General features: G+C 38.5%; 5 protein-coding genes and 1 non-coding gene across 9 annotated transcripts; 4 read left to right on the top strand and 2 right to left on the bottom strand.

The window, feature by feature from the left end:
* On the top strand, window positions 1–3,051 carry LOC106401491 (E3 ubiquitin-protein ligase KEG). Of its 3 annotated transcripts, XM_013842020.3 has the most exons (6): window positions 1–100; window positions 214–355; window positions 818–1,167; window positions 1,250–1,341; window positions 1,412–1,885; window positions 1,952–3,051. In XM_013842020.3, exons 3-6 carry the CDS (start codon window positions 820–822, stop codon window positions 2,877–2,879), a joined length of 1,842 nt encoding a protein of 613 aa, XP_013697474.1. In that variant the 5' UTR covers window positions 1–100; window positions 214–355; window positions 818–819; the 3' UTR covers window positions 2,880–3,051. The 3 variants fall into 3 exon arrangements, with proteins under 3 accessions (XP_013697474.1, XP_048601195.1, XP_013697475.1); XM_048745238.1 differs by having other exon boundaries at window positions 90–355; XM_013842021.3 differs by lacking the exons at window positions 1–100; window positions 214–355 and adding an exon at window positions 466–707.
* On the bottom strand, window positions 3,012–4,417 carry BNAC01G06250D. Its single transcript, XM_022694528.2, has 6 exons — window positions 4,369–4,417; window positions 4,084–4,279; window positions 3,896–3,995; window positions 3,705–3,804; window positions 3,508–3,602; window positions 3,012–3,437 (listed from the first exon to the last, which is right to left on the bottom strand). The coding sequence occupies exons 2-6, from the start codon at window positions 4,229–4,231 to the stop codon at window positions 3,140–3,142; spliced, it is 741 nt and encodes a 246-aa protein (XP_022550249.1). The 5' UTR covers window positions 4,232–4,279; window positions 4,369–4,417; the 3' UTR covers window positions 3,012–3,139.
* An 83-nt stretch (window positions 4,418–4,500) lies between these two features.
* TRNAR-UCU lies at window positions 4,501–4,573 on the top strand. Its single transcript has one exon. It is a non-coding gene; the product is annotated as a tRNA-Arg (tRNA).
* A 12,180-nt stretch (window positions 4,574–16,753) lies between these two features.
* Window positions 16,754–18,034, top strand: LOC106399310 (auxin-responsive protein IAA29-like). Of its 2 annotated transcripts, none has more exons than XM_048745236.1 (4): window positions 16,754–17,088; window positions 17,370–17,542; window positions 17,640–17,730; window positions 17,816–18,034. In XM_048745236.1, exons 1-4 carry the CDS (start codon window positions 16,853–16,855, stop codon window positions 17,889–17,891), a joined length of 576 nt encoding a protein of 191 aa, XP_048601193.1. In that variant the 5' UTR covers window positions 16,754–16,852; the 3' UTR covers window positions 17,892–18,034. The 2 variants fall into 2 exon arrangements, with proteins under 2 accessions (XP_048601193.1, XP_048601192.1); XM_048745235.1 differs by having other exon boundaries at window positions 16,758–17,088; window positions 17,259–17,542.
* Window positions 18,035–19,681: 1,647 nt separating this feature from the next.
* LOC111212827 (probable clathrin assembly protein At4g32285) lies at window positions 19,682–22,292 on the top strand. The gene is made up of 2 exons (XM_048745233.1): window positions 19,682–20,034; window positions 20,210–22,292. The coding sequence occupies exon 2, from the start codon at window positions 20,233–20,235 to the stop codon at window positions 22,114–22,116; it is 1,884 nt and encodes a 627-aa protein (XP_048601190.1). The 5' UTR covers window positions 19,682–20,034; window positions 20,210–20,232; the 3' UTR covers window positions 22,117–22,292.
* On the bottom strand, window positions 22,254–24,552 carry LOC111212830 (glycosyltransferase BC10-like). Its single transcript, XM_022714431.2, has one exon. It carries the CDS (start codon window positions 24,333–24,335, stop codon window positions 23,175–23,177), a length of 1,161 nt encoding a protein of 386 aa, XP_022570152.1. The 5' UTR covers window positions 24,336–24,552; the 3' UTR covers window positions 22,254–23,174.
* Between the last annotated feature and the right edge of the window lie 1,076 nt (window positions 24,553–25,628).

The raw sequence follows: 25,628 nt of genomic DNA, 5'->3' as shown, positions 1-25,628 counted from the left end.
AAAGAAAAAAAGATTCTTTTTTTTGGTTGACAAGTAAAGTGGGCTTTGTGGTAAGGTGTGTCTCATTAAACAAACTTACGGGGCCCTTCATCCTTCACAGGTTTTCTCTCGGACTCTCTCGGTTCTCTGTCTTTATCAGCTTCCCTCAAGTTACTTGTTCCAGTTTCTGATGATCGTTTCTAAGTTATTTGTTTGTTTTCTCTCTTTCGTCAGGCACTTGTAGTTATCATTACCGGTTATTAGGTTTTTTATCACTTTCCCTCGTCTTCGCCGTCACTACCTCGTCTTACGGTTTCAAAAGCCTTAATCCGTCGAAATATCTGCTTCATACTCAAGTCATCTCCCTCATTACCGGGTAAGATTTTTCAAAATTTTCATTGGAACTTGAGTTAATTTTTATTTTGATAACATTCGTTTTGCAAATTCTGATCTAGTGAGATTTGACTTTTATTTGTTTGATTGATTGATTGACTTATGGTTCTATCTTACGCTAATTGAGTTCCATTGTGATGGGCTACTGTTCTCCTTCTCCTACTTCTCCACGACACTTGTCTTTGTCCCTTGTTTGTATCGCTCACTTCTCTTGAAAACAGAACACACACACACGCATCTGACTTTTCTCTCTTCATTTACATATATTGTGAGGCATCTGTTTCACGTTTTTGCTTGCCTCGATCTGCTCATAACGATAGTTAAACAACTGAAAGGTTGTTCCTTTTTTTTTTTATTAAGTTTTGCTATGTTCTCTTGTTGATCGACTTTGTGTAGATTTGAGTTGTAACGGTTGAAACTATATTTTTTTTTTTTCTCGTTTCAGATATGGCTTCAACGATAGCTGCTCAAAAGCCTGATGATTCTGAGTACGAGATCATTGAAGGTGGCTCTGAGAGCGCTTTAGCAACCGGTACTAGCCCCTGGATGAACTCTGCGACCTTGAAGCTTCGCCACCGGATTGGAAGAGGTCCCTTTGGTGATGTTTGGTTGGCTACTCATCATCAGTCTACCGAGGACTACGATGAGCATCATGAAGTCGCCATCAAAATGCTTCATCCCATCAAGGAGGATCAAAGGAAAGTTGTGGTTGATAAGTTTGAGGATTTGTTCTCCAAGTGTCAAGGGGTTGAGAGTGTCTGTCTCCTCCGTGGTGTCTCTAGCATTAGTGGAAGGGTAAGTTAAAAAAAATACAAACATGTGGTGGTTTCTCTTAGTTTCCGTTTTTGTTTTTAATTGGAGATTTGTGTGTTTGTAGATATGTATCATCATGAAGTTCTATGAGGGATGTGTTGGTGACAAGATGGCTCGGCTCAGAGGAGGGAAGCTTTCACTGCCTGATGTGTTGAGGTAACATTGCATTATACAAGCAAGCAGCTGGTAGTGATACTAATGTCTTCTTATCTATGTTGAACCACAGATACGGAGTTGATCTGGTTACAGGGATCTTGGAGCTGCACTCAAAGGGGTTTCTGATTCTCAATCTCAAGCCCTCTAACTTTCTTCTCAGTGATAACGACAAGGCCATCCTCGGGGATGTTGGAGTCCCTTATCTCCTTCTTAGCATCCCTTTGCCAAGTTCTGATATGACAATGAGGCTCGGAACTCCAAACTACATGGCTCCAGAGCAGTGGCAGCCGGAAGTAAGAGGTCCCATGTCCTTTGAGACTGATTCTTGGGGGTTTGGTTGCAGCGTTGTGGAAATGCTGACCGGTGTGCAGCCTTGGTGTGGCAAATCCGCCGATGAGATATACAACTTAGTGGTCAGAAAGCAAGAAAAGAGTAGCATCCCCAGTGGCATACCGCCTCCTCTTGAGAACTTACTTAGAGGTTGCTTTATGTATGATCTTCGAAGCAGGCCATCTATGACTGACATCTTACACGTCTTGAAGAGGTAAACCGTCTCTTGCCCGTCTTCGTCCATCTTGGTTTGTGATATTAACTGGAAATGATTGTGCAGCTTGCAGGACTCAGAGGAGGAAGAGGTGTGGAGAGGCATTGACAGTAGAGAGATCAGGAAGAGCTCGGCTGCTCTCGGTTACACAGAATGGTTTCTTTCAAAGGATCAACTCCGAGTGGGCGACACGGTGCGTTCAAGAAAGCCTGCCAATTCTTTTAAGCACGAGAACATGGATGTACCAGAAGGAACGGTGGTTGGTTTAGAACGTGACACCGACCCAGATGAGTTTGCTCTCGTTAAAGTCCATGGCGTTCATGATCCGTTAAGGGTTCACGTATCTGTTCTTGAACGGGTGACCAACGGCTTAGCTTCTGGAGATTGGGTGCGTCTCAAGGATGGAGAAGACAAGAGGCACTCTCTGGTTGGTGTTATCCATTCGATAGACCGTGATGGAAACGTAGCTGTTGGGTTTATAGGGCTGCCAACTCTCTGGAAAGGGACTTCGTCTCAGCTTCAGATGGCTAAAGGATACAGTGTAGGTCAGTTCGTGAAGATCAAAGCCAATGTCGTCATCCCAAGATTCAAATGGATGCGTAAAGGTAGAGGGATTTGGGCAACGGGGAGGATCTCTAAGGTTTTACCAAACGGTTGCCTCGAGGTGGAGTTCCCTGGAGTGTTGCCTTTTGGAAAGGAGCATGGAAGCAGCTGTCTTGCGGATCCAGCTGAAGTGGAGGTTGTGGATTTCAATACATGTGAAGGAGTTGTGAAAAAGTATCAGCATCTGGAGGATTTTCACTGGGCTGTGAGGCCTTTGCTGATTGCCATGGGTCTGTTGACGGCGATGAAGCTGGGGTTATTCGTTGGGAAGAAAGCAGGAAGATCAAAGGATGGGAAACAGAGGGATGGCTCTGGTGGACAAGGTGGTGATTGTCAGATTGTGGATGGTCAGGACTCTGGCAAATCAAAGTGGCTTGTGTTCAGTGTTTAAGGATATTGCTTTGGTCTGGTATGCTCTTATATATAATCTATATGTTCTAGTAATGGGTACATGTACATAATAACATTGTTTCACTTTCTTTGAACGTAGTAAGACTCTTGTATGATGTTTGATGGTATCAAGCATATAACATCCATCTTTATAAAGCCACAGACTTGTCTTATCATTTGTTTCTTACATATAAACATGAAGATTGGGAAATCAAAATCTTTACAAGAACGAAGTCAGAAGCAGAAAGATAGTAATGAGTATTATTTCATGTTTTCAGAGATGAGCTTTTTCCTGTTCCAGACATCTTTCTCCGAGTAACACTTGAAACGAAACCTTGCGATGAGGTTGTTAAAAGCTCTGAGGTGACTCGAAGTAGAAGCAGTAACGTTTCTGTGTTTAGTCCCTCGTTGACTTGGTGTTGACTTGTAAGAGAGCCAACCTCCCAATACAGTCGATAGGAAGCTTGGTTGTGTCTTGGTGACTGAGTCAACACCATCTTCTAGTCCTTGTGTTCCTTTCTTTTTCCAGGTTTCGGGTTTGAGAGAGAACCTAGATGGTCTAAAACATGTATCTGTCTGATGAGATGCTAAAAACATGAAGAGAAAATGAAAAGAGAAAAGACTCTTACAGTTTGAGTTGTTTCAAAGAAGAAACATGTGGTGTCTTGCTCTTATGGTTCACCATCATGGTGCAGTAGTTTGATATATGGCGGATGAACCTAAGCTGAATGATGTTTGTCCAAAAGAGGCATTTGAATCAGACTCTGTAGTTTCATTTAGAAGAGTTGTTACATGAGTGAAGAAAAGAGGGAGGTTGAATACAGACCTGATCTCCGTCTTTGATTCCGAACTCAATAAGGTAGTCAGCCTCGTTGAGCAGTCTTTGATCTCCATAGGATAAGCAGAACTGTGCCCAAACATGCGGCCTTTCATGGAATGGTACCCACAAGAGTAAGATTAAAGATCATCAAGAATCACATAAAGATAGACACAAGAGGAAGACTTAAAAAAAGATACCAAGAGACTTTGCCAACGCCAGTGATGGGCAAGTGAGAAAACGCAGCTTCTACAGCCATCTTGAGCTCCCCTACTGTAGCTGTCTTTGACACTTGGATATCTACAAAACAAGGTCATACAAACGGTAAATCACTCACTCAGAAGCAAGTTCAAAAGGTTGATTATAAGAAACAAGAAAGTGGTCGTACCAAAGGAAGATCCATCAAGCTTGAGAACAGTGAGTTTGATGGGCTCCTCCGGCATCTGGTTATAATTAAAACTCCTCCGGCGAGGGAGACCATCGATGAGGCGGAGAGGAGAGAGAGAGGCAGCCAAAGAGCGGCGTGGAACTTCCATCGCAAAATCAAGAACAAGAAAATGGTTTTTTGCTTTTCTTATACCTGACTAAAGAAAGATAAAAGTGTGGAAGTTGAGTGTCAGAGTGGAAGAGGATGAGAGATAGTGGAGATACTTTGAAGGGAAACAGGGTTTACTTCAGGGATCTCTCTGCTTCTTTCCAGCTTACTTTACTTTTTTCCCGGTTAGATATATATATTTGCTTTTGGAGAGACCAATACAGAAACACTTACGTAATAATAAGATTTAATGGGAATGAAGAGCAACAAGCACCCATGGCCTAATGGATAAGGCGCTTGACTTCTAATCAAGCGATTGTGGGTTCGAGTCCCACTGGGTGTGTCTTCTCTTTTTAATGTTTGTCATTCTTTCATCCACTTTTCATGTTAAATTGAGTACATGATGCTCGCACCTCAACTCTTCTCTACTTGTCTCGTCTGTTTTGTTTAGAGCTATAACAAGATTTTCACACTATCCTTTCACTTGTAACAGCGTTAAGATATAAATAGATGTGTGAAGTTTACATTAGATTTACACCAAAAAAGTTTACAGAAGATTCCAGAAGACTGAGTCACCCTTCTCTATGGTTTATATACAAACGGAAAGAAACAAGGAAATGATAAGAGTAAATCAAATCCCAAAGAAAGAAAGAAAATCAGTTTCTTTATAATCCAGTTATGTTCCGCCTTCTTGAAACACACAAGTTCAAAAAAATGAGGTCTCGTCTTACTAATACTACTCTACAAAACCAGAATTCGAACATCTGCTTAAGCATTACTGGTCAACTACTTCTTCTCGTCGAACTAAGGCTTCCCTTGGCTTTCTTTTCTCATCGAAAGCCTTTATGACCACTAGGGGCGACACCTGTTTGTGACTGGCTCTTCTTTTGTTTTGGAGTAGCGTCTACTGTCATTACCTCCCAATGATCTTGTAATATGCATATAAACCAGAGCCGAAGAAACCAAGAGAAGCTGTCTAATCACATTCATCTGCGTGAACAACGAACCAGAAATACATTACTGAGGTTTTGCAAATGTAGATGGGAGAATAATACCAGGTCGAATGGGAGTCCACCAAAGAGCATCCAGCCTAGTCCAACCGTGAATAGGATCCTGCAATGATGATATACAATGTTCAAAGTTTTTGCTTTCAGTTGTAAAATAATAATACATAATAGAACTTAAACCACAAATTATAAAGTGAAACGGACCTTCATATATATTGCCACAAATTGTCTGCGTGAGAGCCGAGTTAAGAGTGGTGTTGAGAAAAATGCTGTAGTATAAGAAGACAGCCAAGCCAACACGCAAGAGCAGAGTGAGAACATTAACATGAACACAGATAATCAGTCTCCTCCTCAAGACAAAAGTTGATAGATAAAAGGCAGAAGAGTGATTTACAGTACCATGAAGCCGGCAGAAAAGAGCTGATGAAAGTGAATCGTCTTCTCCAGGTCACCGCACATATATGTCCAAACCATCAATATAGGTCCGCTTATAACTCCTATCATTTAAAAAACACTCACAAATTGATTGAAAGCAAGAAGTCTTGTGAGTTTAGGTCAACAATCTTGCTATCTCCTTAGATTACCATTGCACCACATAAGGCCGAAGCTATTCAAACCACTTCCCTGGAGAACCAGACATTAGACATTGAGTAAGAGATGATTCAAACCGGTAGGAAGGACTATAACAACTTGTACCAGTCCGGGCGATGGTTGCTAGATATACTGCTGTTGTTATATTGGCTAAAGAAAACAACAGCATATCCATAAAAATCAAACGACAAGTCCCTAGCTCCAGCCAAAAAAATGCGCCAAACACTGAAGATAGGCTATAGATAGAGGGAAGGTGTGAAACAATGTCTTCAGTGCCCTCATAGAACCTAAGTGAGACTGAGAAAAAAAGAAACAGAGTCACTGTATATACCTGAAATAGTGTGATAACATTAACACATGGGAAGTCATAGGAAGAGAGAGAGATAGCTGATTTATTGAAACATAACCCGCAGGGTGGGTGTGGCTCCTCCTCACACTGCAGGCCGCCTCATTATTTTTATCACGTGTTTGTCTATTTGTGGGCCAAAGGCCCAATTAAGAAGTGTTTTGTATTTTTACCCACCCATTTAAGTTTTATGGGCTAAGCGTGAAAACTCTAAAACCCATCAGGTATTTTCTTTCTTTCACCTTCTTCGCTCCTTTCATACGTATAGCATGATTATCGGAGGTTCTTAGGGAGGAAGTTGCGTCGTTGATACCACAAGAGAGGAGGAGGAGGAGGATATGATAAGCAATTTACCAGACGCTTTGATATCTAAATTGCTGTCGTATCTTCCGACAAAAGAAGCTGTTAGGACCAAGTCTCTAGCTTTTCATCTCTGAGATAGATTTGGACACTTGTACGTTCCCAGGTGGTCCCCATGCCTTTGTGAGTTTCATGGAAAAGTTTCTAGATTCCTCCTCCAGGGTAGAGAAGCCATGCTTGCACAAGGTCAAGCTCACTACTGTTGAGGATGATATCACGCGGTGGATAGATTTCATGGCAAGACCAGAACTTGAGCATCTCGATTTTGAGTGCAAGCCTGTGGTTTCTGGGACCTTGATGCCACTGAGACTCTATACATGCTGTCCAAAGCTTCGTCACTTAAGGCTCCATGGGGTGTTTGTGGGTAGTACGTCTTTGGAGTCGTCTGTCTCCTTGCCTTGTCTCAAGACTATGCGTTTGGAAAACAATTCATTATATTGTGTATTTTTGCAGGATCTGTCTCCTTCATTGTTTTGGGGGGAACAAACAAGATTCACGGCTGTGCCTCAGTGTTTGCTGTCATCACTCGAGTTTGTAGAGATAGCAAGCACTTTCGGAGGACTCCCTGCTGAAATGAAACTAGTAAGGTACTTTGCGGAAAACTCAGTGGTCCTCAAGAAACTTTCTCTGCGTTTGAAATCTTCCATGGATGAACAAGATCCTGTCGCTTTAAGGGATCTCCTCCTTGCATTGCCAACGCTATCTAGCGCGTGTGAGATTGTGGTTTGTTGAACACTGTAATCTAGCGCTTTTATGGTTTGTCTATGATCAAATTTTGACTTGTAATGCGATCAGACTTTTCACTCTTTGAGACTTTTTTTTTGAAAAAAAAAAAAAAAAACATTTTAGTAGACAATTGAAGAGACGAGAGAGCTGAGCCTTGTTGTAATAACTTAGTTTTGGGTGAAACAAACAAACATGTCTTAGATCTAAAGTAAAAGTACACATCTAAGGACACCATTTCAACAGTACCAAGGAACATGCTTCCAGAGGGGAACATGTTTCTTCTATTGACATACACATTCAAGGATTGAGAAGAAAAAGAAAAGAAAAACAGGAGAGTAATTTGTCATGAACTCTTTTCTCTTGCACTGAGATTTGTAACTCCAAATCTTCACTTCCTTCTCTTGATCGCAAATGACTCAAGGAATGTCACGTGTCTGTATATATGTGGCCTAAGGCCCAATTCAAGAAATTGCTTTTGTAACTGACCCAACTGAGTTGGGTCGAGCACTATTTAGATGTCAGATTGGGTCAGGTTTTAATTTTTGTTCAATACCAACTGGCTTGATATCGGTTTAATTGGTTTGGAAATCGGTTTAGAAACCATTAAAACCAAGCTAAACCTTCGTTTGTGTGGGCTTCAGGTTTCGATCTTTGAAAGTGAAAGTAAATAGATTCACATACATTAAATGTGTGCAATTAAGTTTGGCATTTTCTCGTTTACCCCTCTTTTCGTTTTGAGCCGACATTATATTGTTATATGTTTTGAGCTAATTTCAGTTACAAGCACAACAAATAAATATTCAAGATCGACTGTAAGAGAAACAATGTATATTTTAGGCTAAGAAGCAATGATTCACTATTCTAGTGGTTTTGGAGGAGTGATATCTGACCATTGTGGAGGAGGTTGATGACGAGCCGGTTTTTACGTGCAATGATTTACTATTCTGAATTTTGGATCAATGTATGGACGCGCACTTCAACGGGCGTTACTCTCCAAACAAAGGTCCTATGCAATATGGTAGAAGAGGGAAAAATAACTCTTCCATCTCCTCCTCTTAAGGGGAAAACTCGACTGATAAGAGTTCATATGTCAACTTTCTGGAACGTGTAGCCTCGTGTAAACGCAAGGTAAGGTAAAACCTAGGAATGTGAATGAGATGTTGAAGAATAAGATTACTTTGTAATTAGGAAGTTATACACTATACAAGAATCTCTGAAATTCTGCTTTTGGTATAGTTTTTTCTTTTTGGTGCTGAAAAGTGAAAAGCAAAAGTTAGATCATATATATTTGAATATTTCCAACGATCATTAAAGTTTCATCTTGAACCGTTAATCTCTTAGTATCAAGAAGTTTGAATAATGAATGAATGGGGTAAAGTTTGTGTACGATTCGTAAAATAGTAGTTGAGGAGACATAGAAGAAACATGATAAGACTTTGGTATTTACAACTTGATGGAGACAAGACATTAAGCCAAAGCTGTCCGAAACAGCACTCAAAGCTCTTTTTTTTCTCAGTGTTTTTGAGTTACAAAGTTAGATTCATTCACTTCCCCCCTTTCCTATAACACTTGTTTGTCCCCTCCCCTCACTCAAACAAACACTTTCTATCATCCCACGTGCGACCTTTATTATACATCTCACCACTTCTAGATCTTGAATTTTCAGAGTGGATTAGGTTTCTTGTCGGTAAATTATGTGACCATTATATTATTAGATTTGGGTATAATTTTATTCGTTTTGTACCTGCTCCTGCTTAGAGCTGGTTTCACCGGTCAATCCGCCTCGCCCGCTCCGGCAACCTGCGGGTCGACTCATTGTTTTTTATTCAAAACTTCGACCCGCATGATCCGCAAAAAAAGATTCACATAACCGCACCTGACCCGTCCTGTCCAAGTTTACGGATAACCCGCGGGACCCGCGAGTAATATAAAATAATTATTTTAATTATATTTTAATTATATAATACTTACTTTTCTAATAAAATTATATAATATATATTATTTTCTGAATTTATAGTATTTTATATATTTTTTCAATTTTAGTAAAAAATATATAAAATACTATAAATTCAGAAAATACTATATATTATATAATTTTTTGAATTTTTTTTATTTTTTAGCGGGTACCCGCGATTCAAAATCGATCGATCCGCACCCGTCCCGCGTAGAATCGACTTGACCCGCACCCATACCCGCATGTTGAATTTTTCGAAATGGCCGACCCGCACCCGTCCCACAGCGGGTCAAACGGAGCGGGACCCGCGGGTAAAAACTAAAATTTCCAGCTCTGCCCTGGTGCATAACTTGCATCCGATCCTAAAATAGAGATTTTAATATCATGTCACATTAGGTTTCATTATATTTATGATGGTAAGATATTTTAGTACGTTGTTCGGCAATCTCCATTTTAAAAATACTTGCACACCCTAAAATCATGGAAAAACTGTCAGACTAAAATCGTTGATGAGTTATAGTTTATAAAAAGATGACGCCGCACGTCTAAACTAATAATCTTAACCAAAAAGAAAATGGTATGAACTAATAAGTTTTTATTGTTTTTTTTGTAGAAAATAAGTTTTTATTGTTTTATAAGTTTTGCTACTTTTCTGATGAAATAATAACAAACCAGATCGATTTCACGAGCTAGACTACAAGCGTGAAAGTGGTTCCCACAAGTCATATGGTCCTTCAACCTTTAAAGCCCATTACTTCAGTGGTCGACCCGACACTACGGCACGAGTAGTCACGCACGCACGACTCTGTCCACGTGACATTCACGTTGATATTTCCCCATCTACTCTCAGCTGTTTGGTTGATCTTAAAAACATGTAGACCAACCAAAGTTCATATTAATACATGATATAGACTTCAGATTTAAGCGTCACTTTCGTAAACCAGATTTACATCTTACGGAATTATTTCTTAAAAAGGTTGTGGGTTAAGTTCTTAAATATTGTGTTATGCACAAGCACAACATATATCCTTATACCAACAGTACTTTTCCTTAAATCAAAACAAACATATGTCAACGTCAAGCTAACAACTGAGAATATATAATTATATGACTAAGGTAAAACAAATAGAAAAGGGTTAAAAACTGTACAAAAACAATATTAAGCTAGATGTGATTCTAACATAAAACCAATTGGTGATAAGTAGAGTGGTCCATCTATCTTATATATTATTAAAGATTTCTTACAATATCTGATGTGGGACAATTTGTGTCTAATAAACAATAGTTTCCTAGTATTTAATTAATGTATCTCTCTGGTCTTCATGGTGTTTTTGTTGCTTACTTAATCGGTTAGACCAAATAGTATAATTTAGTTTTAGTACAGTTGTTAGTAATTCTACCAATTGTATATAGTAAAACGTTTGGAGAGAGGTAACTTGGTTATGAGTTCGAGTCTGTCGACTGTCATGGTATGCTATCTACACAAAACATCCGCAATAACAAAACTATGTTGTATGATCCATACGCAAAGAACAAAAACAAAACACTTGTTAAAGAAAATGTTTATAAAAATAACATATTTCTACCCAAATAGGGCAGTGTACTCAAGCTCAGGATAGGCATACAGTTAATAGCTAGCTCTTACTCATAATAGTGATCTGAACTCTTCCCCCAACATGTGTAGCTTAAGTCAAAGCTGTAATAGTGAAATCAAGCTGGAAGAGCCTAGCGATAGTTGCCTCTTAAAAGGTTAACAAAATTGTGACAAGCTGTAAACAATCCAGAGGTTGCTATTGGATAACATCATTCTTAAATGTACTCCGTGTGAAATCAATTTTCTAGTAGAAACATAGAATGTAAACAAAAATATAGGAGGTAGTCCGTTCCAACAATAACCAAACTTGTCTATTAATATCCATGTTTAAAATATATATATTCGTTGAATCATGTGTCCCTTAACGATGGTCGATGCCTCTTCTTATTTCTAGCTTAGTAACATAGATACAAATACACTTTTATCACATCTTTGGTATTTGCTTTGGTTCTCTTAATAAATACGCTAATTGGATATTGCGATAAATGTGAGTTGTGACGCAAACATAGAAAATCAGATATAAGCTAGAGATTATTGGCTGAATATACCATATTGGAGCAGAAATTTAGAAACTACTCAAACCCATAAAAAAACCCTCTTCCACCGTACACAATTGTGTACCACTTGACTATTTTACCCTAGAAGAAAGACACGTAAGGCAGAAAAAGACTATTATTGGATTTGGTTTGATCTCTTCAAGGACAAGCGTAGGTTACTGTTATGGGGTAAGTGTGCAACTAAATAGATGTCTGTAACTTTCTGTGCACTAGCTAAGAATAGGTGATTTTTTTTTTTTCCATCGAAATGTTTTTTAAAATTAAAAACGGGCCAAGCCCAGTACAAGAAAATAAGATACAAAAGCCCAGATACATCAAACGGGTAACACACATTTCTCAATTGGGCCAAAACTTCCGGGCCCAACTTGAGGAAAACCCTAGACACTAAACGCGAAAGACAACGGCCGCCTCACATATCAGCCTTACTGATACTTGGCCACGTGTTGCCATCCTCGCCGTCGAGGGGTACACGTGTTGCGAAGACTCCGAGTCACCACCGTTTCTCTTTACCGCCGGCGATCCAAACAACCGATCGTCCGACCACGCCGGACCTCAAAAGCTCCGCCCATCTTCTACTCAAACCATCTTGGGTCTCTAAAACTGGAGAGAGTCAATCGCCGAGGCGAGATCTCATCCACCACCGATAACCGCCGACCTCCAATAAAATAACACATGCATCGACACCCTTTCCGCCTGAGAACTTCTCCCTCCTCCGACGAACCCACAAAACACCCGAACCATGAACAAACCCGAAATAAAACAAAACCCTAAGAGACTAGGGACCTAAAGCCGGCGACGCAAAGCTTTGGAAGCCTTCACCCCCCGGAACCCAGAGCCGATGACGGCGGAACTGAAGGAGCTTCCCCGCCACGGAGACAAAAGGCCGGCGGCGACGGATCTGAGATAGCCTCCATCTCCCGGAATTATTACTCGATCTACTAAAAGGAAAGCAAGAACCTTATCATTTTTCTAAAAGAAAAAAGGTTCCGGCGGCGGCACGGACGCTCACGCGCCGGCCGACCGCCGTACTCCTCTGAGTTCTCTCTTTTCTCTCTTTTCTCTCTAAGTTGCCTTCCTGGAATAGGTGATTCTAAACCACAAATTTTTTTTATCTCTTTAATAATTAGTTCTTTATCATCTTTTTTTTTTTCCATCGAAATGTTTTTTAAAATTAAAAACGGGCCAAGCCCAGTACAAGAAAATAAGATACAAAAGCCCAGATACATCAAACGGGTAACACACATTTCTCAATTGGGCCAAAACTTCCGGGCCCAACTTGAGGAAAACCCTAGACACTAAACGCGAAAGACAACGGCCGCCTCACATATCAGCCTTACTGATACTTGGCCACGTGTTGCCATCCTCGCCGTCGAGGGGTACACGTGTTGCGAAGACTCCGAGTCACCACCGTTTCTCTTTACCGCCGGCGATCCAAACAACCGATCGTCCGACCACGCCGGACCTCAAAAGCTCCGCCCATCTTCTACTCAAACCATCTTGGGTCTCTAAAACTGGAGAGAGTCAATCGCCGAGGCGAGATCTCATCCACCACCGATAACCGCCGACCTCCAATAAAATAACACATGCATCGACACCCTTTCCGCCTGAGAACTTCTCCCTCCTCCGACGAACCCACAAAACACCCGAACCATGAACAAACCCGAAATAAAACAAAACCCTAAGAGACTAGGGACCTAAAGCCGGCGACGCAAAGCTTTGGAAGCCTTCACCCCCCGGAAACCAGAGCCGATGACGGCGGAACTGAAGGAGCTTCCCCGCCACGGAGACAAAAGGCCGGCGGCGACGGATCTGAGATAGCCTCCATCTCCCGGAATTATTACTCGATCTACTAAAAGGAAAGCAAGAACCTTATCATTTTTCTAAAAGAAAAAAGGTTCCGGCGGCGGCACGGACGCTCACGCGCCGGCCGACCGCCGTACTCCTCTGAGTTCTCTCTTTTCTCTCTTTTTACCCAACTTGGTTATTATTTCTTGAGTGAAAATAAGTTTAGTTCTTTATCATCTCTTTCCTCCATTTTTGTCGATGTTCATTATCTTTGTCCTTCTCTTCATCTTTTCAAGAACATATTTGTTACTCATTTTTTTCTTTGTGTATTGACAACTTTTTGTAATAATCTCTTTTTTTTGTAGAGATTTAACGATGAATCTTAGTATGACGTCATAATAAACTCATCAATTTCTTCATGCCCCAGCTATGTTCATGGTGGCGGTTCATTAGCAATGAGATCAAAATAAGTGGAAAGACAACTAATTAGATTGTGAGATTCAACAAAGCACGAGGAATTCTCGTATGTCTCGTGAACCAGTGTATTTAACATGCGATAACAACAAAGTTTACTTATTGGATGTCTACCATAACATATTATCATCTATGTTTAAACTTATAGTTTAACAATTTTAATAGTTATCATGTGATCTTAGCTGCTAATTGGATCAGTAGTGACTAGAGTCCTTGCGTGTTTGTGTTGATGACATACAATGTTAGATGTAATGAACTTGCAAATGATCTAATTTCATCATATTTATGTTCTTAGTGGTTAACAATTTTCTTAACTATTATTCGAACATTAGTGAAAATGGAGAGGAGGGAAAAGTGTGAGAATTAGTGATTGTAGTTCATAGTGTATTAGTAAATATAATTGGTAGATGTTAACTATTCATATTATATGTTAATAATGCAACATAGATCAAGTTCTTTTATCAACAAATCGAGTCTTATTAAAAACAATATACAAATATAGAAAATTTCAACGGTTATATACAATTTTAGTTAGCGGTTAAGATAAAAAGTAAAGTATATGTTATATTGATAACATGTAAATGAGACATAATCTTAGCTGTTAATTCGTTAAATAGTTGCTAAATGTTTAGTATATACTGACGAAATTGGAAATGCAAGAAAATTGGTTTAATATTTTCCTTTACTAGGTAAATGTGTGGTTAAATGTATTATTTTTGTGTAATCTCTAATTCTTGTGTTAAAAATATATTACATTGATCGATTTAGACGAACATGAAATAATATCATCTAAAACATTAAATTGGATAACTAAAAAAGTGCCAGTTAACATTAATGGTATTGCGATGCCTCCACGTTAGCCACCATGTTCTAGATTGGCGAAAGCGGAACGATGTGTCTGATATTACCATGCATCTCTATAATATGTGGCGTGGCTCACACATTCCTCTCATATTTGTTGTCTTTTTCGACCACCGCACTGGTCCTCTATACCTGGAAAATTGACAAATGGATAGTGACTGAGAATAAAGTTAGTCATATAGAAGCGAGAGAGTGTGAATCGTCACAAAAGGAAAACAAGGATTTGAACTAACCTGATAGCATATTCGTCCATTCTCGTAGTTCTTTATACGTGCATTCTAACAAAACATTTATTATTGTCTCTAACATATTTTGTAGTTGTTAACAACTTCTGTATCATTTACAACAATTATTTACGATATTTTACAACCACTAACCATCAGCGGCAACATGTTTTGTAACATCTAATCTAACATGTACCAGCTAATGCAATATATTTTGTAACAGCTAGCACACCATGTGACAGCTAACAACAGCTATCATGTAACACCTTTCTAGCCATTTTATCGATTAACCACAAAATTTATTTCGTAGAAACTAACCAAACATGTATCAGCAAATGGTACCTATTTGTAGCATCAAATCAAACATTAAAATATGTATGAAGGGGTTAACTCATATGATATCCTTCATAAATTACAAACAATGATATGCGACAATAACCACTACAAGATGTCAATGAGGTAGAAATATCTGAGTTATGTTTAACCAACTCGTGTAATAAGGCAACGAGTCACTCAAAAGAGATGGAGACGGAAGAGTTGACCTTTGAATAAGAGTTTATCCAGAGCAGATGCGGTGGATTCGTCAAAAGTTACAGTGGCTTTGCAGTGTAAAAACTCTCAGATTGGCGGTGGAAAGATGGTGTCGGAGACGTTGATGAATGTTGATCTCCATGTATGTAATCGTCGTCACAATTGACAGACATGTTCTTATTTCACGTTCTTACAAATTGCTAGATATAAAAAATATAATGTAAACTAGGATAATTGACTAAGTTAATAGATTAAACAAGTGATCCCACAGTCTAAATTTTCTGACATCATATCTTAGGAGAATATTTGGAAAGAGTCTAAAAGATTAGAAGTATAGGGATATTGAGAAAATTTTGAAAAAGTGTATAGTGCCACGGGTAGATCTCTAATTATCATCAAAAGCGTGTATATGGCTCCTAAATTCTCTATAAGCTAACCTCACAAAAATAAACCGATTACAAGTTTATATGATTAAATATAATTAATAATTTATCATGTAAGAAATGTATCTACAAAGTCCATATATTGTATCGATTGTAGTTATATATTTGTAGCCGAAGTTATAAAACTGCAAAGAAAGGAGTTTACATTTAGTGTAGATGAATATTGAATAAAAGTAACTATTTTATATACGAAAAGCATAACAATTTAGATAAAATAATACTACTAATGTACAAAGGTGTTAGCATCAATGTTAGGATATTGGCCGACCTGAACTTAATTAATGTCGGAAGTCATTACTTCTATCCCAAAAGACAAAGGTCCTTGTTTCTCTTTCCCCTTCGGAACTTCCTCACTACCTTTCTCTTCATTTGAAAGCCTTAAATGTATACATATTAGAAACCAACTAAAATTAATTTTGTGAGGGAAACTATCTCGTATTCTCGTTCTTTTAAATGCTTAATTTTGCACGATTGCTAGTCTGCTAAGCTGCTTAAGTACTCCCTCCGTTTCATATTATAAGTAGTTTTAGAGAAATATTTTTGTTTCAAAATGTAAGTAGTTTTCGTATTTCTAGGTAACTTTTACATTTATTGAATACAGTGTAACCAATCAAATTAAATAGACTTATTTTTATTGGTTAAATTATATCTAACCTATTTATTAGAAAATACTTTTAAAAAACATAATAATTTTCTTAATAATTATCTTCACCTAAACATATTTCGTTTAACCGGTGAAACGTTAATTAATTCATGTTGGATATGAATTTAATTAAATACGATGTAACTTTTGAAGATGATTTCCTCTAGTCAAGTATATGTTATAGTTGTTGGTCCAAGAAATTAAGAAAATATATGAACTATAATAGTTGAGGATTTAACGGAAAAGGAATCATTAGTATTCTAATACTTTGACTGATTACTTGTTTAGTTTATGTAGTATCGTGTTGCTTAAGACACCATAAATACAGATCCATCGACATCTATATTTGTGTGAGTACATATATATTGACGATAAAGCCATATATCCTTCCTTGACTTTTGGTACCCTTTCCTTTTTACTATAAATAGGGAATACTCATGATCCTCTAATTATGCACACAACCTTTTCCAAAGCCAACAACAAAAGAACATAAACTTTTTTCATCAAAGACGAAGCTTCACCAAAAATGGAGCTGGATCTTGATCTCACTCTTTCACCTCATACTAATTCTTCAAATTTTGGGTTTGGCTTCGACCTCAACAAGCATTTGGATACCAAAGAAAAACGTTTTGAGACGATGCTTGGGTTGGAGAATACGGAAGAAGATTTTTATGTGCCAAAACCATGTTCGTTTTCTTTGAATGGCCAGCCAGACGAGAAAGATGAAGATCCTTTGGAATCAGACTCTTCTATTGCTTACGAGTGAGTAACAAACTATATATTTGACAATAGTAAGGTTAAAAAAACTAGTTATCTCTACAGGTAGTATATAGATTACGTACTTATAAGTTTCTTAAAATCTTATGTTGCGTAGTTATAAAAAATCGGGGAGGCATTATAATTCTTTAAAATATTTAATTAAATTTTTATAGTGAGGAGGAAAATTGCAAAGTCGTGGGATGGCCACCAATAAAGTCCTCTATGAAAAAGTATCTTAATTATCGTCATCATAGTCGTAATCACCCATATCACCATCATGGTAGGAGGATCAACATATCTAATCCAGCGGCTACCATTGAAAGAGTTAGACCATCAAAATCATCAATGTATGTTAAGGTGAAGATGGATGGTGTGGCAATAACAAGAAAGGTGGACATTAAGCTTTTCGACTCTTACGAGTCTCTAACGAACTCCTTGATTACCATGTTTAGTCAATGTGAGTAAACACTCTCCTAAACCTATAAGCAAATGAAACATATCATATAACTTCTCAAAAGTATTCTCATCATTGAATGTATATTTTTTTTTGTCAGACCAAGATTGTGATAGAGAAGATACAAACTTCAAATTCACCTTCCAAGGGAAAGAGGGTGACTGGCTATTACCAGGGGATGCTCCATGGAAGTACGTATTGCTCCTCTGTATTTAATATTTCTCTATATTATAGGTGAGTGGCATATTAATATCTCTTTTTTTTTTGGTTTTGCAGGATCTTTGCTGAATCTGTTCATCGAATATCAATAACTAGAGATTGTCCGTGTCCATATACAAGACTTTTGTTTTAAATATAAAAAATTCAAATCGAATACTATTTCTGTATTTTGTAACCAAAATGTCTATCTGATCAAAATTTCTGCTCGAATTCTCATTCTGTATTCTCCTATAGTATCCAGTTCATTGGTTTAGGTATTTTGTCACTTATCAAGAATCATGGCTAAACATGCACGGTAACGTAAAGAAATTCCTCTTTTTTTGGACAAATCATACCCTTATTAATTCCATGTTTCAGCCTCCGTTAGAGGGGGAGAAGGTACATAAAGAAGCATAAAGAGGCAACATATTCGCAAATCAAATGCCAAGTAAACTACAAGATCAAAATATTAATCATCGAGAAACAACATAAGGATCCAATAGCTAATAAAGATTCGATGAACATCAAACCATCTTGTGCACACCAAAAAAACATCAAACCATCAATTGTTGCAGAGTGTTTAAAAGTTCTATTCAGTGGGTGATTCAAAGCTTGTCTGTAAATAAGATTGTAAAAAAATTTCGGTGTGATTGTAGATGCTCTCCACAGTCACAATTATACCTATTTAAAATTTACAGTCTTTTTTAAAATCCACAACACTTGTTTAAATTCATGTCTTTATAATTTTTCTGCAACGACAAATGCCTACAATCCAAAGTTAAAGACATTTAAAATTAAAAATTTAAAGCCAAAACAAAAAAAAATCACAGCAAGATTTGTACAGCAAAAAAATAAAATCACAACTCTTAACGATCAACTACTCATCAAGTTTGGGAACTGAATAGGCTTTTTAGATATTACATCGATCCCTTACTGGCAATCCAAATTGATTTTTATTTTATTTTAAGTCGTTTGATTGAGAAACTAGGAAAAACAAAAGAACTAGGAACATATACTGAGATCAATGGATGTGGAACCATGATATCAAATTTCGTGACTGGTTGGGTTTGGGCATGTCACTTGATCTGGTTGGTTTAAATATCTGAAACCACTTAAAATTGATATAGAGATGATCCAAAATCATAAATTTTGAACAAATCAGAACAAGATGGATAATCATGAATAAACAAAAATGAAATGACATGAAAGAATATAATATTGGCATGCCGCTTATTGGAGTATATGCTTCCACGGGAGTGATTGGACATGATTAGATCTCAATTACAAGCCTTTTATGATAGTCACAGATTTGCATTGTAATATACATATTTAATGCTTAATGACATGTTTAGCGCCGTGTCAAGGAATGATCGAAGTTTAACAGGGAAACAAAGAAGAAACGTACTTCAGTTTTAGCCTTTTTTACGAAGATGTACTTCAGTTTCTACTAAGTAATTCTGTCGTCAGGGTGTAAGAGCGTCTCGATCTATGACATCTTCTTCATTCTTGATTTTTTACAAAATATTAATATTTTATTATAAATTAATAATGCAATTAATTTTATTTCTTTAAGTTGTACCATTCATAAAGTAACATGTTTTATGAGTATTTCATGAAAATACTAAATGAAAATATTTTCTCATTTTGTTATTATTATTAGTTCTCATTTTATTATTATTATTAGGTAATTTAAATATGTACTGAGATATTTTATGAAAATTATTTGTTGTCACAATTAATTATTGTTAAAATTAACAGTAAAGGAATTTCTATCTAAATTTTGTTTAATATTTTTAAGAAAACAAAATTAAAATCTGCACAAATTAATAAAAATACTATTTTTTAGAAATATAAAGAGATTAATCTGGTAAAAGAAACTATAAAACAGCTGTAAACACTTATAAAAACTCCTACAAAACGTTGACATTGCTTTTCACAAAAAAAAAAGAAAAAAAGAAAAATCACTAACAGTGTTCAGACCAGAGAGTCTGAGACTCAGACAAAACGGCTCCGTTAGTTCCGGTTACAAAAATATCGCATCTCCTTTAGATCAAACGGCTTTCATTAATCCACGTCATCCTCAACTCAAGCTCTCTTTAAATCCTCTCCCTCTGTCTAAAGCCACTTCATCTTGGACTCGTTCGATGGATCTGTCACACCGCCAAATAAGTCGTAATATGAGATCTTCTTCACCTTCCTCATAGATCTCAGATCCCGATTCCGTCTCCTCCGCCTGAGAAATAACATTTCCTCCACCGGAGAACACTTCTCTCTCCCTCAGATCTAGCGAAAGAAAGGTATTTTTCTAAAGAATATTTCTACCAAAACTAATATATCAATTTTCAATTTTCAATTTTCAATTTTCAATTTTCGTAACGATCTTCGCTGATTAAACTCGAAATCTCCTTCAATCTCTCAACGAACTTGCTCTGTTTTTTTCTTTTTTTGCTCTGTTTTTTTTTTCAATTGAAGAGTTTGAGTCAAACCTAACCACCATGGCGTTGAGCATACGCAAAGCGATCGGCGTGGTGAAGGACCAGACGAGCATCAGCATAGCCAAGGTCGCCAGCAACATAGCTCCAGATCTGGAAGTGGCCATCGTCAAAGCCACGAGCCACGACGACGACCAGTCCACGGAGAAGTACATCCGCGAGATCCTCAGCCTCACCTCCCTCTCCCGCGGCTACGTCCACGCCTGCGTCACCTCCGTCGCCCGCCGCCTCGGCAAAACTCGCGACTGGATCGTCGCGCTCAAAGCCTTAATGCTCGTCCACCGCCTCCTCAACGACGGCGACCCGCTCTTCCAGGAGGAGATCCTCTACGCGACGAGGCGAGGCACGAGGATCCTCAACATGTCTGACTTTCGCGACGAGGCGCACTCCAGCTCCTGGGACCACTCTGCTTTCGTGAGGACGTATGCTAGCTACTTGGATCAGAGGCTAGAGTTGGCTTTGTTCGAGAGGAAAGGGAAGAACGGTGGAGGGAGTGGGAGTAGTCACCAGAGTAATGATGATTTTCGATCTCCCCCTCCTCAGAGAGGTTATGATTACGAGAACGGTTACGGTATGCCGAAAAGGTCACGGTCCTTTGGAGATGTGAATGAGATTGGTGGAGGGAGAGATGTTGTTACTGTTACTCCGTTAAGAGACATGCCGCCAGAGAAGATTTTTGGGAAGATGGGGCATTTACAGAGGCTTCTTGACCGGTTCTTGTCTTCTCGTCCTACCGGTTTAGCTAAAAGCAGCAGGATGATCTTGGTTGCTATGTATCCTATTGTGAAGGAGAGTTTCAGGCTTTACGCTGATATTTGTGAAGTGTTGGCGGTTCTTCTTGATAAGTTTTTTGAAATGGAGTATACGGATTGCGTTAAGGCCTTTGATGCTTACGCTAGCGCGGCGAAACAGATTGATGAGCTCATTGCGTTTTACCATTGGTGTAAAGACACTGGTGTGGCGAGATCTTCTGAGTATCCTGAGGTGCAGAGGATTACTAGTAAGTTGTTGGAGACGCTTGAGGAGTTTGTGAGGGATAGAGCTAAGAGGGGGAAGAGTCCTGAGAGGAAGGAGATAGAAGCTCCTCCTCCTCCGGCTCCTGAGGAGGCGGCGGAGGTGGATATGAACGAGATCAAAGCGCTTCCTCCTCCGGAGAACTATACTCCTCCGCCGCCTCCGCCTAAGCCAGAGGCGAAAGTGGAGCAACCGCAAGTAACTAATGATCTAGTTGACCTGAGGGAGGATGGTGTTAGTGCTGATGACCAAGGAAACAAGTTTGCTCTTGCCCTTTTCGCTGGCCCTGTCACTAGTAACGGAAAATGGGAAGCGTTCTCTTCTGATAACAGCGAGGTGACATCAGCCTGGCAGAATCCAGCAGCGGAACAAGGGAAGGCTGATTGGGAGCTTGCGTTGGTCGAGACAGCTAGCAACCTCGAGCATCAGAAAGCCGCGATGGGCGGTGGTTTAGACCCGTTGCTGCTCAACGGTATGTACGATCAAGGAGCTGTTAGACAACACGTGAGCACCTCGGAGCTAACCGGTGGGAGTTCAAGCAGCGTGGCGCTACCTTTGCCGAGTAAGACCAACAGCCATATATTAGCGCTCCCTGCACCTGATGGAACCGTGCAGAAAGTGAACCAAGACCCTTTTGCTGCTTCGCTAACGATCCCGCCTCCTTCGTATGTGCAAATGGCTGAGATGGACAAAAAGCAGTATCTTTTGACTCAGGAGCAGCAGCTATGGCAGCAGTATCAGCAAGAAGGGATGAGAGGTCAAGCTAGTTTGGCTAAGATGAGTCCTGCCCCAAACGGAATGCCTTATGGGATGCCACCGGTTAACGGGATGGGACCGCCACCGATGGGGTATTACTACAACAACCCTTACTGAGCTTTGTTCTTTTCTTTACATAAATATATAATATTTTTCGACCAATACACAGATGGTACCTCATGTTTCTTGTGTTATAATCCGGTTGCTTCTTGTATCTTCCTGGTTATGAGTTTGCTTGAAGACTGTTTATCTTTTGAGTTTGATTAATAATGTCATTTAAAACCCATTTTTTTCTTGAACGTTTATACCTATTGTAAAACATTGAATTCTTCTGAGGTCGCCTGGTTATCTTTGCCCCCTTTGGTTTGAGTTGGGTGAAGCAAGCGAGTAGCGATTGGTAAATGTAATTATTTTATATTCTGTGTGATAATCTGTTTTTGTTAAAATATCAGGTGACTAAGTTTGTTTGTAGCTATTTGATGTTTGGCTTGTACGCAAACAGGCTATATAGGCATACTTCATGTTCTCTTGTATATCAGTTTTCCTGCTAAATAAACCACTCCTTTTTTTCTTTTTTTTTGTCAAAAAACACTCTTTTTCAGTGGTAAATGAAACCAATGAAAATAAATAGAATCTGAATATTAAAACGAACCAGCAACTAAAGCCACCAGACAACAAACTGGCACCATCATTTCAATAATGTACTAAAACCCAAGTTATGTGTGCTAAACATAGATAACTGTATTACCACTTGCTCCTTACAACAGAATAATAAGCCAATGAATAACATGAAACATTAGATAATTTCTTGCATCTCTCCTGATCCTGTATTTGATTCTCTAACTTGTAAAATCTCTTGAACTGAAGATTAAAAGTAAATTGCTTATATCCATTTGAGATGTACTGAAGACTAACCCAAGATTTTGAGGTACTTTGGCATGCATACATATATATATATATATTCATTTCCTTCCCACTACATTGGTAAGTGATTGTGAGGTAAATTAATTTGCTGACGCTTAACTTCAGTTGCGAATCTATGACGATGAGCTTTGACGTCTAGCTCAAACCCCTTGGATAATGATAGATTTACAATGATTTTTCTTCTACTTTTTAACCAAAACAAAAGAACTAAAACTACATCTAAATTTACAACAAAGCCATCAGAGAACCATTCACGCACCACATGCCGAGTCATTGAACAACACGGTTCGAGCCATACCCATCAACAGCTCCAGAGCCTCGGGAGAAAACTTCCTAGCAAACAGAAACGGATCACTCCTCCCAATTGTCCAATCCGAACCGTTGATTCCATCCTCACCGTATCTCGGTCGCGTGTTCCTCAACCGCACTATCAGCTCATGTACCACTTCCTCTCGCTCATACATCCTCGGGTGGCCTTCCTCGTTGATGGTCCAGTCCACGTGCGTGAGCGTAGCTGGGACACACCCGCGCGGGTCCTTCATATTAAGAAGTGTCGGAAAGTAATTTTCCTCGGGAAAGCACGAGCCTTCCCACAAACACGTCTTGTTAAACTTCTCCCAGATACGCCGATCACGCGCCACCACAAGCGCGTGCCTCCGTTTCAGAACCCAAAACTGAGACCCTATCCGAAAATCGTCAAACCTCACCTCCGGCAGCATCGCGATGGGCCCGCGCGCGGCCCATCTTTCGAACTGCAACGGCTCGTCTTTGAGTAACTCGATGAAGCTCTTGCGAGACGAGACCAACGTCTTGTAAGTGAAGTCAAAGGAGCGAATGGGTACGCATGAAGGCGAGAAGAGAGCAAACATGTAGTTCTGTGGATCGTCGAGAAGCGCGTGAGCTATTAGCCGACGCGCCGCTGAAGCGAGAGTGGGTGTGTTCCGTTCCGAGGGCTTCGAGTGAATGACTCGATTCTCAAACACGCCGGCGAACGCCGGGTCATACTCTCGGGTCGGATCCGCGTGAACGTAGACGTTATAGAGTTCCTTGCTGCTTCCGTTAAAGAACGTTTCCCACAATGGCGCGAACGGAAGAGGCGCCGTCGTTAGATACATAAAAGCCAGCTTCCGGATCGACCCGGGAGAAGGCTGGTTCGGGTTGACCCGGGAAGCGAGTCGGAGAAGCTGTTCGTCGTCTTTAGGAATCTGCTGACGAAATCGAACCACCGAAGTAGAAGCGTGTAGATTTCGTGAGTGGAAGCCAAACTCCGGCGAAGTAGCGGCGGTGATTTCTCGCTGGACTGTGAAGATGACAGCAACTGGAAAGCAGAGAAACAAAACGCAGAAGAGAGGAAACAACGTCGGCGACAGCATATCTCTTGTCGGAGAATTAAAACCAGCCGCTATTTTCATTCTGTTAGAGCGATCAAATCATTTTCTTTTTCTAGAGTGCGATAGTGGGATAGATTTGGTGCAACCTGTGTATGTTCATCGACATATATCTTACATCAAGAAATTATATTTTAGTTTTGAGTACAAGTATTGATCAAAACAAAAAAAAAGTTTTTGAGTACAAGTTAAGGAAATATTCAATTCAGTTTAATTCAATGGCATTTAGTATTTGGAATTTACGACTCTTAGATTATTTTTCCGCGCGTACTTTTATTTTTTTCACATTTTATCACATGTAAATTATCATCTTAATTTAAGATTAATTGTGTTTATTTGATCAATTGTAACTTACTATTTTTACTTTCATGGTAAATCTTTTGTATAAATGAGGAAATTTAATTTTAAAATTCTATTTCTCTTTATATTAATCTCAAATAAGTTTCTATTATATGAAATGAAAAAGAGTAACCTGACTTTCACAGTAAAATTAGAAAGATAGTTTGAATTACTTTTCTTTTATTATGTTTGGTAAACTTTACTTCTGTATAAGATTTGAAACATTTTAGGGATCAAAATTTCATATAAGTAAAACACATCAAAACAAAATAATTTGTTCAATAATGTACCTGCATTTATTATTATTGTTTTACGTAAATTTTATAAAATAGATGATTGATAACCATTTTAGAATTGAAACCGTTTAAAATTTGTCTATGCATTATTAAATCGTTAAAATATTAAATTATAAAATAAAATTAATACTTATTGGAAGTGATGTAATAATACTATTATTAGTGACCAATAATTTAAATATAGAAAAATTATTGATCCATACTTTGATATTTCTTAGAAAAATTATTTATTCACCAACCAATAAAAGTCTACGAGCTCATATTTAGTAGTTGAAAGAAAAGAAACAAAATAATAAGAATTCGCCAAATTATATTATGTTTTTAAAATAAAATAAAAAAGTAAAAATAAATAAAAAATAGTACAAATATTTTTTAACCATTGTTAACGCAGTCATCAAAACAATAAACCCTAAATCCTAAACATTAAACCCTAAAAACCAAACCTAAAATTTTTTGGGTAAATTCTAAACCCTTGGGTAAACCCTTAATCTTTGGGTAAACCCTAAATCCTTGGGTAAACCCTAAACTATAGGGTTTAGGGCTAAGATTTAGAGTTTTAATGACGGTGTTTAGGATTTAGTGTTTAGGATTTATTGTTTAGTGTTTATGATTTAGAGTTTAGGATTTACCCAATGGTTTAGGGTTTAAAGGTTAGACTTTAGGATTTAGTGTAATTTTATTG

This window comes from Brassica napus, chromosome C1 (genome assembly GCF_020379485.1).
Source record: "Brassica napus cultivar Da-Ae chromosome C1, Da-Ae, whole genome shotgun sequence".
Classification (NCBI taxonomy): Eukaryota; Viridiplantae; Streptophyta; class Magnoliopsida; order Brassicales; family Brassicaceae; genus Brassica; species Brassica napus.
Note: the sequence above shows the minus strand (reverse complement) of the source record. Positions and strands in the feature narration are given on the sequence as shown.

What these genes read in the sequence shown, in the direction of transcription:
- LOC111212827 (XM_048745233.1), top strand. Translation starts at nt 20,233, where the DNA reads ATGGCGTTGAGCATACGCAAAGCGATCGGCGTGGTGAAGGACCAGACG.
- LOC106399310 (XM_048745235.1), top strand. Translation starts at nt 16,853, where the DNA reads ATGGAGCTGGATCTTGATCTCACTCTTTCACCTCATACTAATTCTTCA. An exon ending in GACTCTTCTATTGCTTACGA is followed by an intron (nt 17,089 to 17,258) that starts GTGAGTAACAAA and finishes AAATTTTTATAG; the next exon opens with TGAGGAGGAAAATTGCAAAG. An exon ending in CCAGGGGATGCTCCATGGAA is followed by an intron (nt 17,731 to 17,815) that starts GTACGTATTGCT and finishes TTGGTTTTGCAG; the next exon opens with GATCTTTGCTGAATCTGTTC.
- LOC111212830 (XM_022714431.2), bottom strand. Translation starts at nt 24,335, where the DNA reads ATGAAAATAGCGGCTGGTTTTAATTCTCCGACAAGAGATATGCTGTCG.
- BNAC01G06250D (XM_022694528.2), bottom strand. Translation starts at nt 4,231, where the DNA reads ATGGAAGTTCCACGCCGCTCTTTGGCTGCCTCTCTCTCTCCTCTCCGC. An exon ending in GGCGTTGGCAAAGTCTCTTG is followed by an intron (nt 3,805 to 3,895) that starts GTATCTTTTTTT and finishes ATTCCATGAAAG; the next exon opens with GCCGCATGTTTGGGCACAGT. An exon ending in GAATCAAAGACGGAGATCAG is followed by an intron (nt 3,603 to 3,704) that starts GTCTGTATTCAA and finishes AACATCATTCAG; the next exon opens with CTTAGGTTCATCCGCCATAT.
- LOC106401491 (XM_013842020.3), top strand. Translation starts at nt 820, where the DNA reads ATGGCTTCAACGATAGCTGCTCAAAAGCCTGATGATTCTGAGTACGAG. An exon ending in TCACTGCCTGATGTGTTGAG is followed by an intron (nt 1,342 to 1,411) that starts GTAACATTGCAT and finishes GTTGAACCACAG; the next exon opens with ATACGGAGTTGATCTGGTTA. An exon ending in ATCTTACACGTCTTGAAGAG is followed by an intron (nt 1,886 to 1,951) that starts GTAAACCGTCTC and finishes ATGATTGTGCAG; the next exon opens with CTTGCAGGACTCAGAGGAGG.